At 39.5% G+C, this 18,204-nt stretch overlaps 1 protein-coding gene across 5 annotated transcripts in view; it reads left to right on the top strand.

Annotated features, from left to right (window-relative positions):
• Positions 1-18,204, top strand: part of SH3KBP1 (SH3 domain containing kinase binding protein 1) — a 188,121-nt gene that overhangs the window by 126,693 nt on the left and 43,224 nt on the right. For 3 of the 5 annotated variants that reach the window (XM_054973613.1, XM_054973612.1, XM_054973614.1), the window contains one exon: positions 16,992-17,064. In XM_054973613.1, the coding sequence (XP_054829588.1) occupies positions 16,992-17,064 (73 nt within the window). Of the gene's footprint in view, positions 1-5,631; positions 5,712-5,863; positions 5,906-16,991; positions 17,065-18,204 lie in introns of those variants that run through there. The other 2 variants (XM_054973616.1, XM_054973615.1) reach the window with 2 other exon arrangements.

Raw genomic sequence — 18,204 nt, 5'->3', positions numbered from 1 at the left:
GCTGGCCCTATTTGTGCGGCGGGTGGCTGGGACGGTGCGCGGAGGCTGCCTGCGCTCCCAGTTGGGCGTGGCAGGTGGCTGGGGAGGTGCATGTGCGTCCTCACAGCCCTCCTGCTCCGTTGTTCTGCACGCCGCCCCGGACACCTGCTGGAACTGGCCTGCGGCTGCTGCGCTCAACCAGGGGCGTATTGGCACCAGTGGCACGAGGCGGGAGGGCTGGCAGGCTGCAGCAGCTGTGGGCCAGACATGGCAGGTGGCTGGGGCGGCATGCAAGCAGCTTCCCATCCCTCCCGCTCAGCCACCAGTGCTGCCGCCACCAGCTCCACAGTGCACACCCCCACCCCGACGCCCCCTCCAGCGCCCCCTCTGGCACCTCAGCGCTTGAGGCGGGGGCTGGACCTGCCTCAATGTGTGCACCGGCCCTGGTGTTTGAGTGTGTCAAGGTTCTGCTTTGTGTTTATGGTATTTTTAATAGCATCATTTGTGTTACATTAGGTGTGTCTCTTATCCTTGCATATTTTCAGAAGAAGCCATAAAATCATTTTCTGCACAGAAGAAATTAGAATCAAGATGATGTATATAACAGCTTAAAAATGAGTTTTATTTTTTCCTCTCTAACTTGAAAACTAGACAGACCTTTCTCAATAAGAGGTCTGTTTTCTATTCATAACAGTCTAACCATGCAAACAAAATCCTGGTGAAGTTTCATAAAGGTTTCTTAGAAGATGATGAGTCTTGGAAAGCAATCAACTCCTCCAAGAATTTCCTTTTCTAAGAAATCATTGCATCCTCTTCGGGCAAAGCTAATTTTCCAAACCAATGCATTTTGCTGTTGATTTATTTTAGGCCATGGAATTTAAAAGTTGGTAGACCTCTTCCACGCGAACAGTGGAGCTTCTTCAGCACAGTTACCAACTGTAATGGACAGAAGTTTTATATAATATTTGTCTCTATGATTTATCTGAAGCAGAGTTCTTCCTCCTCTAGGAATTGTTGATCTGACAGAGTAAATTGCAGTTGAGGGCTAATTTAATTTAAGCAAACATGTGAATAGTTCCTAAGTGAATGCCTATACTATCATAGGGCAGAATTGTCAAGGTATACAAAATTTTAGTTTTGCCTAATTCCCTGCTGATTTGTAGCAAAGTAATAGGACATTAGTCTGGTAAGAGAGAGGGTTTCACTTGAAGAACTGTGAGCATTGAAATCATAACAGCTCTTCTGCACCCCAACAACAGCATTTGTTTAAAGCAAACTACATTGAAGCTGTATTGAAGCTGAAACTACATTGAAGCTGAAGTTGTATTTCCACCTTTTTCCACAACATACCTATGAGTTTGCAACAATTATTGCAGCTGAAGTTGGTCAGCAACTAGTCCCCCACATAGTTCCTTTGGGTAAAGAGAGTATCTGGAAAAAAATATGGGAGTCAGAACGTATAAAAAACTAAAAGCTGTTTGAAAAGCCAGTTTGTAGCAGTTCATAAGGCAATTTTGTACCAGTGAGCAATTATTTTTTTTAAAGTGATTTCTTGAAAAAGAAATCAATACCTTCTCTATCCAGGACTGATTTTGAATTTGTCTCGTGAATGGGAGATGGGCTGCCACAAACGTATCTCATTAGTAGATTCCCTATATAACATAAGGCTGTATGCAAGAGAAGGAGCAGAATGAGAATCAAAGTCTGCAGAGCTATAGTAATCTTTACTGTGTCTCATTTTCAGGCTTGAGATGGGATGGCAAATTCTCATAGAAGTTAGTAGCAACTTTTGTTCATGTCTGTGTTATTCTGAGTTTATACTTCAGGGCCTTGAAGAAAAGAATCCTTCCAATTCTTCTGTCTTGTTCTTAAGAATTAAACCAAATTAAGTAAAGCAAAAAAAAAAGAACAGTGTTGACTTTTAACTGAAAAACATGCATGGTTGTATTGCTGCTCTGCCATTCAGAAACACATTTATAAAAACAAATTACTAGGGGTTGCTAGTATATGGTTCATTTTTTGAGAAATAATGTTATGTGAAAACTCACATTTAGACCTTGAAGTATAGCCAAAATATGAAATAATTTTGAATGTTTCCTGAAGGCAACAAAATTACTTTCCCCCCAACTATGGGAGAATAGACCCCCTAGGTGGTCTGAAGGATCTGTATTAGCTTATTTTGAGTAATTGTAGAATAGTTTCAGATGGGTAGCTGTGTTGGTCTGCAGTAGAAGAGCAAGATTCGGGTCCAAGATTTGGGTGAGAAAAGCAGAAAATTAGTATCTGTAGTGTGAGAAGAATCTAATGCCCTTATTAAGCCCTGGGGGGAGGGGTGTCCAGAGTTCAAAATTTGCAAATAAACTCAATTTCAGCAATATCACATTTTACACCCCAACTCTATCAAGCTAATTACACTATTATTATACCTTATACCCTTACTTTAAATACCCTTCCCGCATTCTAGCTGGTTAAAATCCTGCATACTTACACTTCTGAATGCATTTGATGAAGGGAGCTTTCATTCTCAGAACTTATACCCTGGAGATCCAGTTGGTCTTTAAGGTGCTTACTGTATTGTACAATATAATTAAAAAAACCCATCTCCAACCAGTTGAGACAATTACAACATTCGATTTATATTCCACCTTTCAGGACAATTTAATGCCCACTCAGAGTGGTTTACAAAGTTTGTTATTATTATCCCCACAACAAACCCTGTGAGGTGCGTGGAGCTGGGAGAGCTCCGAGAACCTGTGACTGACCCAAGGTCACCCAGCTGGCTTCAAGCGGAGGAGTGGGGAATCAAACCCAGCTCTTCAGATTAGAGTCCTGCCACTCTTAACCACTACACCAAACACAAATTGTTTCAATAATTCATTATTGAAAATATTGCCCTATAGCTGTGATTTTAGTTCTAAAAGTCAGTAAAACTGAACACCTTGAAACCAGAGTGAGAATAAACATACTGGGAATAAACATACTGGGAATACTGGAAATAAACATGAATGCCAGGGTTTGGAAAGACTATCATCTGAATCCCCAGGAATACATGAATTCAATTGATAAAAAGTGTTGGTGCTTATACGGAAGCACCCTAGTTGCTTTATTTAACCATGTTCGGATGAGATAAGATTTCTCAATTTACTTGACACAATTAATGACTTGCAATGCATAATTTTTTAACTTTAGATTGTATTGGAAGTCTGCCACTGTTTTATAAAGCAAATAGAGCTACATTGCATACCATCATTATGTAATTGGAATGAGAAACTGGTTATGTAGTCATTTTTCTGCCAATCTATCTTTTATTCAGTAGTAGTGAAATAAATGCTTGTCAGAATAGAAGGGGCTCATAATAGCAGAGATGCTGGTGCAGAGACATATTTTGACTTGACCTTCCCTGTAGAATCCCTTTTGATGAAGTGTAGTATCAAAAGTGTGTATGAGACAGAGAGGGCCAAACTAGATATGACAGCATCCACGGGTCAGAGCTGTGGATACCATCATGACTAGTTCGGCCCAAGGAGTGTAGGAAATGTAAGAATATTACACTAACACTAGCAATGTAATCCTAAATATTTCTATTTTGAAATTAGCTCCACTAAGCTCAGTGAGATCTAACTACCAATTAAATGGGTTTAGGACTGCAGCTTGGTGGTTTGGCCCTAATTGTAATCTGAGCTCAACAGGACCTGTTGAAAACTGGTCCTGTTGAAGCTACACACCCCATGTGTGTAGCTTTAACCATTGTTTGTTTGTGAAGAACATGGCAAATAAATCACACTGATAAACCTTTGTACTTATGCAAAGGATTTTCATCCCAAAAGTTATAAGTGAAAAATAATTATAAGTGAAAAATAATTAACTTGAGGCACTGAAATATAGATACCATACAATGCATATATACTGTATATCCTCAGCTAGAGATGGGCACAATCTGCATTACGATCGAAAAACCCCCACGATAATGGCGATAGCGCAATCGTGACTCGGCGGATCATGATTGTCCACGACCAACGATCCAGCGATCGAGAGGGGCCTGGATCGGGACAATCGGGCTCAGATCGGGGATCCAGACACTTATGCGCCAGCAATCTATTCCCCGGGCAACAGAGCCAGGGGAATGCCTGAGCTGTGTTTGCCCTCCTTCTGTCTCCCTGGAAACCCAAATGGAAGCCCAGCTTTCCTTGATCAGCAGGGCTTCCTTCCAACCATGGAGCAGCAAAGCAGTCACCAGTTGGGAGAAGACACAGTTGGGAGGGGGAAGGGGGTGTTCTGTAGCCATGGGCACTCCAATCTCATCTCTGCAAACCCTGATAGGCAGCTCTGACGGCCAAACACAGACGGCGAAACACAAACACAGATGCTGCCAGCATCAGCCACCGTTCCTGTATCGTGGGAACAGTGGGGCACCCCTCCGCTTTTGCCTCCATGATCCACGGATCGGGAACGGGAGATGATCGGTGTGGATCGTTTATTTGGGATCATTGCTGGCCCCGATCCACGATCAGCTGGATCGTTAATTTTTTTTGGATCGTGCCCACCTCAGCAGCCTTATTTCCCATCACACCAATCCTGCCTGGCTAGTCAAGCTTGTACGTATTCAACCATGGTTCATAGATTGTATTTACCTTGTCCTCAAGTCTACAGATACATCTGAGCTCAGGTCTGCCTGGCTGACAGTTCTATCCACTGGTAGAAATGAGTGCTGGAAATATGCTATAAAGTTACCTAGCCGTTTAGCTGTTAGAAAACTGGAAATATGTATTTCAATGGAGGCTTGAATTGAAAGTCATCTTTAGGAAAATGGGTTTGGTGATTCATTGTGAGTGGCATCTTGCCCGGTGTGAGTCAAGTCTGAACTTGTTCCACTGCATCGTTTTCAGCTGAGAGTGTTGATGCAGGAGGTGCCCATTGTGTTACTGTGTGAGATACCAATCTGGGGCTGTTATTATTTCTGTTCATTAGATTTTTGACATTCCATTGCCTACAACATAAACAAATGAATTAATAGCATTAATCAAATTGTTTTTGCCAGTCTAAAGCCCCTTCATTTTCTTTTTCCCGTTTGTTTGTTGTTAACAGGAGGAAATGGGGGGAGGGAGATACCATCATGCTGTTAGAAGATTTTGCCTTCTAATACCTACCTTTAGTATACTTCCCATACATTGCTACCTACAAGTAGCTTTTTATGCTGTGGTGACATTACAGAAGCTATATCTATTATATAGTAACAGCTTATTTAATTAAAACTTGCTGTCTATATACCTCCCTCTTACTGAGTCATTCTGCAGAAAAACTGGATCATTATTAGCCACCATATGAAGCAGTAGGGTATGAGTAAATGAAGAAAGATTATTTTTTCTGGATTTACTTTTGATTAGTTTTGTTTGAAGGTATTTTTCACGCTGGGAGGTTTGGGGAAAAAAATCTACCTCTCTATGTATTTTAAGCTAGAAGAAACCCAGCTTTTCTTGGTAGGAAGGAAAGGAAACCACACTATTCTGGTGTAGCCCAAACTGCAAGAAATTCCAGGTTTCCTGTGAAATAAACAAGTGCAAGCTTTGTTTTTCTCATATATTGGCCTTAAGTGTGACTCAGTTTTAGGCTTGGTCTCCCAGACTTAGTGAGCTCAGCACTTACAAGGAAGTGGGAGGACTCCCAGAGAGGCTCTTGAATGCTGCTTAGTGTAATCGCTAGAAGAGCAGCTTTGCTTCACAATGGAAGAAGAGGTATGTCTGTCTTTAAGTGCTTCTTTTTTTGCTTATTTCTACGGTGGCATTGTAGCTCAAGAAATACAGAGCTCACAGATGTTTGGCAAGAAGGCCTTTGGCTAATTGTGTCATGGCATAAAAATGATGTGCGAAAAGTGAGAGACTTTCATTGGAGTCTTCAAATGGAAAACAGCTCCATCTGTGTTTGTGAAGTAATAAGTAACATATTAAAATAAGTTACTCCTTTGCAAGGCAGGTCGCCCTGGAACTCTTCAGCTGTATCTCTCTTCCCCTTTGATCAGTAAATGTGCACAGATGTTTTATAATATCCTTGTTTTAATGCGAGCCTTAAAAAAAAAAAAGAACTGCCTTAAGACTTTCTGTGTAATGAGCTTGAAGTCTGTTGAAAAAGTTTTCATACACTTTTCTTGATTATTTTAAAGGACAGCTAAGGAGGCCTATTTCCAAAATAGTTAGGTATGTTGAAGTTGTTGTTGAAGGTTTCTAGATTATTAATGATGGTAAGCTTTTTATATTTTCTGTTTGAAAAATAAGGATTATGTCTGCATATGAAACCTAATTATGGTAAAAATCATGAAGGTTAATAGTTTCTACTGTTGTACAAAGATTGTTATATGTGTTATATGCCAGTTTCGTAGTGTAATTTTATATTTGTACGTCTTTAATTCTGTGTGTGTATTTAAAATCAGATGTTTCAACTTCTGGTTGAAATATGAATGAAGCAACATAGTTCCCTGAATAGCTTGTTCAAACTTACAATGTGCCATGTGCTTTTCGTTTTCTTGTTTGGAACAGAACAAAAGAGAATGAGATGGATGGAAGGATAGTATTTTAAATTTTTCTATATGCTGAAATGTCTAAAATATTTTGGCATATTTTAAACACATGAAGTTAGAAAAAAATAATATACACCCAATTTTTTAAATTAACATAGGGTAAGAAAGAATACAAAAACCAAAATTCACAAAAAATGCCTTTGCAAACTTAATTGAAGACATTTTTATTCCACCATTCTTATGAAGACCACACGGTGGTGTGTGTATAGTCTTCCTGTTTTATCTTTACACCAATCATTAGAGTTAGATTCAGCTGAGAGAGTGATTGGCCCAAGGTCACCCAGTTAGCTTCTGGGCCAACTGGGATTTGAACATTGCTCTACCAAGTCATAGAATGATACTATAAATTCAAGCATCACTAGCAATGGAAAATATGTGTGAGAGTCTATGGGCTTTTCTGCACACTCAACTTATTCCTGATTTTCTCGGTAGTCGATCCCCAAGCATTGGAATCACGTTGGGTTCAGTTCTTCTGCACGTCTACCCTTCCATGGCATTTTTACAGTGATGAAATTGGGTTATTTATTTAAGGCATATGCCTTAAATAATCAGGATGTTCAAATGACGCTGCTGTCATAATTGGTGGCATCATTGATGAGATCATAGCATTTTCCCTTTTTTATTTTTGCATACACTTATAACATATCAATAAAAGGGCTAGATTTTTGAAAAGATTGAAAATGAACACACAGGGAAGTCTTTGCATAGGAAAGCCTAAAAAGGGAGCAGTTACACCACCCCATACCTATTGACAGAGTGCTTCCTGCTACTGTTTCGGTGCTGGCTAATGACATCATATTGGCTGTTCAGCAAATCTCTTAGTCCTTACTCAGATGATTAACTGGGTGTTAGCCATCTTGTCTCTGGATGGAGCATGTTGCAAATAATATCATCAGCTACTGCAGTCTGCGTTCCATAATTCAAAGTATCTGTCAGTTTCTGTTCCTTTGTATAACCTTTGAATGAAATTGACACTTGGATGGAAAAATATGTGGGTTGTCTGTTTCCATTTTCATGAATTTACAGTTATACTGTTTTCCATAGATGTTAATCTTAAAAGAAAAAAAGGGTGGGTATACAGCAAGAAAAATCTACTGGTGAGGGAAAATAAAACCCAAACCAACCCTGATGGGGGTAGAACAGAACTCAAGAAAAGGAGAAATAGTTGTCAAAGTAAGCATTGATGGAAAGCCAGTGTATTGAGTGAAAGCATTTTAAGTATTGTTGAAGCTGAATATGTTTATTGTCAGTGGACTTAGGATACACTTGATTCCTGATCTTTACTTGTAATTAATCCACATAGAATTTAATTTCAAGTAAGAGTGCTTTGGATCTGTAGGTGATGACCATTTTGGAAATGTCATTTCTGCCCTGTGGGGACCCCTCACTTAATAAGCACTTAATACTCTTCCTCACCAGAACAGAGATGTTCCCCCAGGCAATACTACAAGGTTCAGTTTCCTTTGAATGATAGGGCACTGGAGACTTCTGGCATCTTTGTGATGTCTGCCCTTTTTACAAATATATAAGCAAATTATAGGCAAAGGCAATCGCACTCCTTCAGAAGGGACCCAGCATGTAAGGTGCTTCATCTACTCACAGTCTGTGTCCTCTACACCCCTGTCCCTAAACTCAGACCTGTCATTACACACACAGAGTCTCCAAAGTAGTAATTGGCGAAACTAAACATTATATTGGGCACTTGGGATTAAATTTGCCCACTGTGTGTTTATCCTTAAAAGGCAAATGAAGGAGGGAGGCATGAGTTGTGCTAGGGAAGTTGGGGTTCATTCCCATCAAGTTTTTTTCATTGTTGAAACCACTATTACCCCTCAGGTGACTTAACCCTGGTAGAGGAAAAAGGCAGACACGATCTGTTTGTCCCTTTTTTTTGTACCAAAGCGAAAAGTATCCAAATAGCCAGTTTTGATTAGGAGAAAAGTTATCATCCCCTGTTCAGCATCATCTCCATCTTGTGACCTCCTACAACTAATTCTTAAGGCTAAAGTACACATTGAGAGTCTCATTATAGATTCCCAACATCAAGTATATCTGCGTCTGCAATGAAATGACAAGTCAGAAAACATCCACAGTTGTTTGTTTGTTTGTTTGTTTGTTTGTTTGTTTGTTTGTTTGTTTGTTTGTTTGTTTGTTTGTTTGTTTGTTTGTTTGTTTGTTTGTTTGTTTGTTTGGAAAATGTATATGCTGTCTCTCTAGAGACCTGCTTGTGTCAGTATAAAATTAAAACAAGAAAACAAAAACATTAAACTATAGCCATTAAAAACAAAACAAACCATTAAATACAAGCCAGGATAGGAACACACATCAAACTGTTTAAAATGATATGAGGTAAGATAGCCTTTGCCCTGACCTGGATGGCCCAGGTAAGCCTGATCTCATTGGATCTCAGAAGCTAAGCAGGGTCAGCCTTGGTTAGTAATTGGATGGGAAACCTCCAACAAAGACCAGGGTTGCAGAGACAGGCAATGACAAACCACCTCTGTTAGTCTCTTGCCATGAAAACCCCACCAGGGGTCACCATAAGTCAACTCTGACTTGAGGGCACTCTCCACCACCAAGATAGCCTTCAGGCTAGCACAGATGATAAAACAGCTAAAAAAAATTAAAGCCTGAGTTAAAAGGAATGTTTGGCATGTAGAGGAAAGCAAGGTAGTTGCCAGGTGAACCTCACAGGGGAGAGCATATCAAAGGTGAGGTGCCACCACTGAAAAAGCTTTGTCTCTAGTCACCACCTGCTTCACATCGGCAAGCGTGGGTACAAAGAACACAGCTTCAGAAGAGGTTCTTAACTGGTGGGCTAAGCTGGTTGAGGAAGTGCTTCCAGTTATTGGAACAATGCTGGAAAAAACAATAGTCCATTTTGCAGTGCAAATTTTAAAAAATGTACTGATTGATATGTTTGAATTATAGAGGGTTCATGATCTGTCTGTCTGAGAATTTTTTAATTAAAATTTTGTCTGTGGATGGATTGGATTCATGTTAACATGCCTTTGAGATTTTGCTGAGAGGTGGTCTATAGATATGAAAAATAATATAGATTTTGACAACTCGGGGTGGAGCTGCGAAATCTTAATACTGAAATTGTTGAGAGTCTGAGAGAATTTCAGTGCTGCAGCATCTTTTCTGGAAATACGTTCTACAACACCTTGTGTATATAGTCTCAAAGGCTTTTTTGGTAAAGATGTACTTTTTACATCTTTACAAACCTTAAGACAGTAAAGTAACAGGGACAGCCCTCTCAATATATTCGTTTTATCACATTTCTTTTTTAAAATTTCCTTCCCTTGTAAAACATGAATAAATGCACCAGGGGATCGATAAACCTTAGGACAGTAAAGTAACAGCTTAAAAAACAGGCCCTAGGATACTTCAACTGAATCTTGATGACGCTCTGAGCTCTAAATTACGTAGTTCAGAATAAAGGCAGACACTGACTATTTTCGTAGTCTTTGGTCTAATTAACACTGTAGGCGTCTTGCACGGTTCAATGTTTGCTACAGCTAGTGTTTGTATAATCTTGCATTTTAAAGGGAAGATGTGAATAACAGAGAAGTATAGTAAGGCATTGTCTGCTTTGAAAGCACAGCCTTTTCCATCTTCATCTAACTTAGTTCAAATTGAAAATTACTATAGTTATCTTGGACAAATATACCCCTCCTCTATTTTTTACTTCAGTTCTCGTTTCAATTTATTTTTATGCCTGTTTGCGGGGGAGTGTTAAAAATGGTATTAGTTATGTTGGTGGAGGCTTTCCCTGGGAGATAGATGAAAAGATATATCTTGATTTATTCTCATAGAACTTTCAGTGGCATTTGATACCATAAACCATGTCTTTCTGGACAGCTAGTCTGATGTAGTGGTTAGACTGATTAGGATCTGGGATCTGCTTTCTTCAAACTGCCCTGAGACAATGGTATCAGTGTTAGGTTGAATAATGACTAAAACTAAAATCTGAATTGTAGAGATGGGCATGAACTGAAAAACGAACCAAAGTTCATCATGAACCAGGCTGGTTCGTGGTTCGTGAACCAGCAGTTCGTCAGAGCCCATTTCTGATGAACCACCATGAACTTTAGGGTGGTTCATTTGGTTCGTTTTTTGGTTCGTCACTGCAGACAGCCTGGTGCCAGTCAGTCAGTTTCCTAGGCAACGGGGGTTGGGCTTTCTGCAGACCTTCTGCTGACCTGGAAGTGAACTTCTGCTGACCTGGAACTGGCCTTCTGCTGGCCCAGAAGTGACGTTTTCACAAACCAAACGAGCCGGTTCGTGAACTGTGGCAGGTTCATGAAAGTTCATGGTTCGTGAAACATGACGAACTGCATGGCTCATTTTTTTCTGGTTCGTGCCCATCTCTACTGAATAGAACAATAACTATGGCAGTAAGTGGATCAAGGACCTAGTTAAGGGTCTTTGTCCGGCACCCAGGCCAAACTTCGGAATCCTCCCAGAGCCACACACCACAAAACCAAGGTTTACAGCCCCACCACCCTTAGCACTCACCCAGCAAGTAGGGAACTAGCAGCAAAGGCAGTAGCAGAGACCAGGAATGCAAAGGAAGCCCCAAGTGCAGTCAAGGCCTCGTTAGCAGGAGGCAGGCTAGGCAGCAGCTCCTGGGTCCTAGCTACTGCCAATTTCTCAGCCAAGGCTCCAGAGCATCACCTTTCCTCAGCCCGTGGGAAGCTCTACCTCCCAGCCAGAGGGAGAGGGCACAGGAGGCAAGGACAGCCATCCAGCACCCCCATAAATAGCAAATCAATGGCAGAAAAGGTTGCACCAGGCCATTCCCCATCCCAGTGGCAGGCAGGGAAAGTGTAACAGCCCAGCAAACCCACAGGCAGGCTGGAGGGGACTAGAAATAGTCAGGAGAGGCTAGAAGCAAAGTGACCCCACGTGTGGCTGCCTAAGGCAGCCAGTGCAGCAGCTAGGCTATTGGGAGTGGAACTAGGAGGTGGAGCCTGCCATTTGTGCAGTGTGTGGTTGAAGGCTTCCTAATTACAGAAGCTCCAAACCCCAAGTTACCATGATGCCCAAATGTGAGTTTTGGGGCATACTGGAGTTCCTTTCTACCATGTGTTAGGAGAGGGGAAGGAAGCAAGCTGTGTTTGTGAGGTTGTTTATGACATCTGAATATAGCCAGAGATAGATATCAGAATGAATATATATTTAATATAGTACAAGAATAATATAGTACAACAAGAAAGGAGCTAGTTGTGTGAAGTCTGACATTTATATAAACCAGTAACTTTTCTCTGGTTTGTTATATAAATGCAGGATCTTGGCTTAGTGTTGTTTTTACTTTTGTGTCATTCTGGATCAGGTTCAAGGTGTTGGTTCTAACCGTTAAAGCCCTTAGCGGACTGGGACCAGCATACCTGCGGGACCACCTCTCACCATGTGTTCCCCAGAGGCTGTTTCGTTCAGCAGGTAAACACCTACTGGTGGTCCCCTCCCCAGCCTTGCCTCGACCAGGGCCAGAGCTTTCTCCGCCCTGGCCCTAACCTAGTGGAACTGTCTGTCTGTGATATCACAGGCCCATTCAGATTTGTTATCCTTCCATTGGGCCTGCAAGACAGAGATATTCCACCAGGCATTTGGTGGTTGAGGCTGGTGGACCACCTAAGATACCATGTTGGCCTCCTGCCATGAGGGGCATATATGCCCCCCTCAGGCTCTGTAAATATTTATGACTGGCCACCCACCCCGCAGGTTATTTAGTTTGAGGGGGTAGGGCTAAATGTGCGTGGCTGTTTATAATTGATGGGTTTTAATGTTTATATTGCTGCTAAATTTAATTTTTATATTGTATATTTTAAAGTGTTGTGATCTGCTCTGAGCCTGCTTGCAAGCAGAGTAGAACAGAAATCAAATAAATAAATAAATAAAAATTTAAAAATAGATTTAATTGGTTTATTAGGGCTTATGCTGTCGTTAGTGTTATGACTGTATAAATAGAATGAACATGGACATATTAGATGTATTAAACTTTAATGATGTATTAGCTAAATTGTATCTTAAAGATGCTAGTTTTATTTTAATCATTTGGGGTATGTACTGTTTGCTGTATCACCCTGCTGTCATTGTGACTGGTGAAATAATGCAATTCACTGACTTTAGGTCAGACTATTTTAACAGTAATAGCCATGTCTGTTCACTTTATAAGTGCCATTCAGTATAAGAGTGTGTGTGTAATTTTTATATCGAAAGGAGAGTATGTATGAACATAAGTGAATCCTGTATTACCCTTCACCTTATCTCTAAACAATCTGTCTTCCTGGCCTGAAATCTGATGAGTTGCATTTAACAAAAACTTCCCTAAGCAAGACAGCATGGGGAAGTAATATGTGCACCCCTTAGGGTGTAACACCAGGCTTTTCTACCAATTTATATATGAGTGGGGCAAACATATGAATAAGCTAACATGGCTGCTACTCGAATTGCCATCTCCTTGGCTAGGGCAGGGGAATTCCTGCTCTTACCTGCACCCCCCCCCCGTCCCACTCACCAGGCCAATGGGGAGGTATGGGGAGGGGGAAAGCATGTACATGTGCAAAGCACATGCACAAGGGGTAAGTACCTTGCTGCCCACCCCCTGCTTGAGCCCCTGGGGTCCCTGGCAACCCTACTGCCACTATCATGTCTTTGACCTTAAGATTCTGGATCTGTGGCACAGAAAACAGTACTACGAACAGTGGAATCCTGAGTTACTCTAGTCTAAGGCTTTCACTGAAAAGCTAGGCCATATCTTACATATTAAAGTAAGATTAAAAAATGGTACCGGTTTGATGAAAAATGTTACTATCAGATGTTATATTTCTAGCATACTAGTCATTCTACATCAGTTGAAATGGCATGGCACAAAAGTTTTTTAATTGCTAAAACAAAAAAAAGGAGACATCAAAAGTTTTTAATTATTTTGTATTATTAAGTATTTTGAAATTTTATTTCATTTACAGGAATTTGTTTTGTTTGTTTTTAGTTTATCATGGAGCAATGGGATGCATAATAGAGATGGCTCATCTTTGTTTGTTTAATTTAGTAATTTACAAAATGTTCATCAGTGGTTCTAACATAATTTGCTATGGCTACATCGTCTTGGTGTAAACCATTTTATTCCAGGTGTCTATTTCCATTTGCCATACAGTAATTCCAAGAAAAACTCCTCAGCGGAAGAGTGTTGAATTCTGTAACGTAAGCAATAACTGCAGGGTTAGTAAACTGAAACTGTCAGAATTCTTTCACTCACAAATAATATTGGGAGGAGACAGATTTTTGTTTTGTGTTTTTTAAATGGAGAAGTAAAGAATTATCTGGGCTGCAGCCATAGATCAGCAATAGATGGCCCTGACTGAAGAGAATGGTAGAGGATTGGCTGAACCTGACTGGGCAGTGCTACTGTTTATAGAGTGGTTACCTGAGCTGGCTGTGGGGCTGCCTGGGTGGTAGCAATTTATTCAGTAGGCATCGCCAAAAGGTACCAACTAAGCAATGGAAGTCAACGGTAGGAGAAGCTTTGCTCCTTCAGAATACCCCCGAGAAGAGCTTATAAATTTTCCAGAACACATACATTAAGAAATGGATAATCAAAACAACTTATTCCGAGTATTTTAAAAAGTTACTGTGTTGTTGGAAGAACAATAAGTGGACACATCATATTCTTTTTCTTTCTGCATTTCTCATCTTGTCTAAAACAAAACTTTTCTATCTTCCTATTTGAAGTGGCCACAAAAAAAGATTCTACTTTGGACAAGACAAAGATCTGAAACAGGAAGCATTGGATACTTGTGCTGATTCTTCTTGTGTAATTGTCACATCCAAAACAGAATGGAGACGAGTGTCATTGTGCATATAATTAGTTTGTGACCTTAGATGTCAGTCAAATCCACAGTGGCATAGTGAACCATTATCAGTGTTATGCTGATATGGGTGTTTCCTTCTGATCATATTTTTTTTCTGTGTGTGCACGTCCAGCTCACTTAGTGTTGTTGATTTTAGAACTGTTACCACTGGCTGTACTTTGGGCATATCGTTTACTGATGTGCAGATGAAAATGCCCTAAAAGAAAAAAAATAGGTCTCCTTTGTTCCGCCAAAAAATTGCAACTTAGGTAGAATTTCATCCCAGAATGCTGTTTGTTTGTTTATGCACTTTATTTATTTATACTACATCTTTATTCCCAATGGGGACCTAAGGTGGCTTACATAATTTTGCTTTCCTCCATTTATCCCCGTAACAGCCCGGTGGGGATTGGTAAGGCTGAGTGTGTGTGACTTGCCCAAGTCACTTAGCAAGCTTCCACAGCAGAGTGGAGACTCCCAGATTGTAGTCCAACGCTCTAACCACTACATCATGCTGGCTGTCTAGAACTGGTTATACTGTTTATGATGCTGCAAACTTTCCCAGTAAAATAGGATGGGAGAATGAAAAAACTTCACTGAGAAATCGCCTTCATTTCATTCTTCATTGTATTTTGTTGTACAATTTCAGTCCAAGTTGGAAGTTCCTTGATGTATTGAATTTTGAAATATTTAAATGGTGGCAGGGTCTTTTAAAGTATCAACATTTATGTATTCTCTGTTAACATTAAAGGATAGAAAGTTTTCACAAACACATTTAAAACAAAAAAGGGATAATTTGGTCTGTCGTTGTGAGAAACTTAAGATAGTAAATAATTAAAGTGCGGTTGAGCTGATATATGGAACTTTGTATTTTTCGTGAGGTGGGTTTATCTGGAAAAAGGAGACTAATCATTTAAACCCAAGATGTACCTTTAAAATAGAGCATTAGGAAACCATTCTCAGAGATGACATTCATTTAAAAGGAACTATATTTAATTTGCATGGTCATGTCTTTGCCTCCTCAAACATTAATCAGTTGTTTCACTTTTTATATAAACTGCCAACTAGAAAAAAATGTGTTCTTGTATCCAACCATTTGAGTTAATTAAATTGGTTTCCAAGGCAGATTTGCCCTGAACACCATAAATTTTGAACTGTCTTCCTGAGATTTGTTAACGTTGTCTGAGGTCCTGATCTCTTTAGTAGTGAACTGGGAGGCCTCATTTACTAAAACATGGGACACTTGTTTGGAAGATTGACCAATGCAATCCAAAGCAGAGTTACATCATTCTGAACCCATTTACTACAGTTAATTTAAAAGGTACCATTCAGGTTAGCTTTGTGGTCTTAGGGTTCTAATATTTAATACCTGATTCACTTTTTGTTCTTTTGCATTAATAAAGCGGGGACAATGATATTCTCTGTTGCCTCCATTTCCCTTTTTCAGCAAAAAGGTTAATGTCTTATGCTTATGTGCACTTTCTTAAAAAGGCAAAAATTGCTTAATACTTCAGCTTCCTGTTCAAAAGCTCTTAGCCTATATTTATAAATGTAGCAATAACTCCCTTGTCCTATCTTACATTGTATTGCTTCAACTGAATGTTGTCCATATCACCGGCTTCCACTAGTCAGTGTTAAGAACATAAAAAGAACCTTGTTGGATCAGACCAGTGGTCCATCTAGTCTAATAGTCCATTGCAGTGGTCAAGCAATTGCCCAGAGGGCCAACAAAAAAACACAGACCAAGGATTTTCCCTTACTCTCGCTGCTAGCACTGATACTCAGCACTGTGTCTCATAGCCATTGTTGGACCCTCCCTGAATCTGTCTAACCTGTTTTGAAGCCATCTATGCTTGTGGCTGTCCACTGGCAGTGAATTCTACAACTTAATTACTCGTTGAGAAAAGAAGTATTTCCTTTGTCTGTCCTGAATCTATTGTCCATCAACTTCATTGGGTATCTCTGAATTCTAGTATTATAGGAGAGGAAGAAAAAGTTCTCTATTCAGTTTCCCCATTCCATGCATAATTTTATGAACATCTATCATGTCTCCCTCCAGTTGTCTTTTTTCCTAAACTGAAACATCCCAGACTCTAACAATTTGTCATAGAATGGTGTTTCTTTTATCCCTTGATTCATCCTCAGAGTTTTTCTTTTTTTTTAACCCCAAGTTAAAATTATTATGGAGTAATTGCAACCACTTACATAGCCAATTTTTTACAGGGTTATATAGTAGTTGCCTGCTTGTATCTATGCTTGTATAATTATAAATATGACTAGTGGGACTTAAGAGATAACTAAGCTAACTGATACTTTCTTTGGAAGTACAGAAAGGAGAACTTCCTTTAGGCAAAAGAATATGTAATTATAGGGCAAAACAGGTCAATTAACTTAATTAAACTTCCAAAGGGATTGTGACAGGTAAGACTAAGTGAATCTTTTCAATTCTCAATAAGTGTTTTGTTTTTAATTGACCATTTGCTCTCTTAGAGGAGAAAATACATTAATGGTGGAGAATTTTTTTACAAGTTTTAAAGACGCTGATGAGAGAAAAGATATTAAGAGAGCTCATTTATATTTTACAGACAGTTGGAAAAAGAATAGCTACAGCTACAATTCAAGAGCCGACAAAAATAGAATTGGACAGCAGAACAAAGAGTAAGTCCTGCTAATATTTTATTTCTCCTTGTGCTCAGAGTAGTTGGGTGTCTCGGGAAATTTAGGGGCACTTCCTTTCTTAGCAATTTTCTAAATTGAAAAATAAGCAAGTGAATGTACAATAGGGCTTTGGGCTAAAATGTTAAGATATTTTCTTTCACTGACTTTAAAAATGGCATTATTATTTTCTTTTGTACTCTACTGTCTCTCAAAGAATATTGGATTATATTGCACTTTCAACTCCTAAAGAAATCCAGTTTGCTGGCTGTCCTGTTCAAAAAAGTGGTGTCTTGCAGATATGTCTTAGAAATATATTTAACATTCTCTGTTTTGCTGAGAAAATACTGTCAGATAGTAGTCTCCCAGAAGAAATCAAAATAGTAGTAGGCATATCCAGTACTATGAATGATTGTGTTTAAAAATGATTGAATTCTATATGTGTCCTTACCTGCTGTAAGGAGAAATACTTATTAGTATCTATTTGACATCAGATTCTTATGTTTCAGAATTGTTCATACAACTTTACCATTAATAGCCCTAACCCTCCCTTGTGTTTGAAAGCAGGTTAGATTATTTCTGTGAAAGACAGAAGACTGACAGTGCAGTCCTAAATAGAGTCACACCCTTCTAAGCCCATTAATATTTATTAAAAGTATAACTCTGCTGAAGAAGAGAGTTCTTCAAGAGGAGGGACCTTTTCCTTTTGCTGTGCAATTTCTCTTCCTGAAAAGGAGATTGAAAAACATTACAATGGGGTACCTTAGGAAATTCATCTTCTTGCTTAATCATATCTGTAAATATTTAAATTTATAGCAAATAATGACAAATGCTGAAAACCAACCTGATCTTAACAACTGTCCACCGATACCTTGTATTGAGAAAATGAGGTAGTACTATTTCCTATATGTTAAGAGAATTGTGTGACATGAAGTTGCTTCCAACTTATGCCAACCCTATGAATTAACAATCTTCAAAACATTCTGTCATTGACAGTCTTGCCCAAGTCTTGCACAGTGAAGGCTGTGGCTTCCTGTGGCCTATTATATTTTTTATATGCTTATCTGTGACTGTCAGTTGGCTCGAATCTGTTCTGTAATGATTAATAGATTGCTTACCGTGACAAGATTGGTCATCTGTCTC

This window comes from Eublepharis macularius, chromosome 3, assembly GCF_028583425.1.
Source record: "Eublepharis macularius isolate TG4126 chromosome 3, MPM_Emac_v1.0, whole genome shotgun sequence".
Taxonomy (NCBI): Eukaryota; Metazoa; Chordata; class Lepidosauria; order Squamata; family Eublepharidae; genus Eublepharis; species Eublepharis macularius.
The sequence above is the reverse complement of the archived record's forward strand: the minus strand, read 5'-3'. Positions and strand labels throughout refer to the sequence as shown.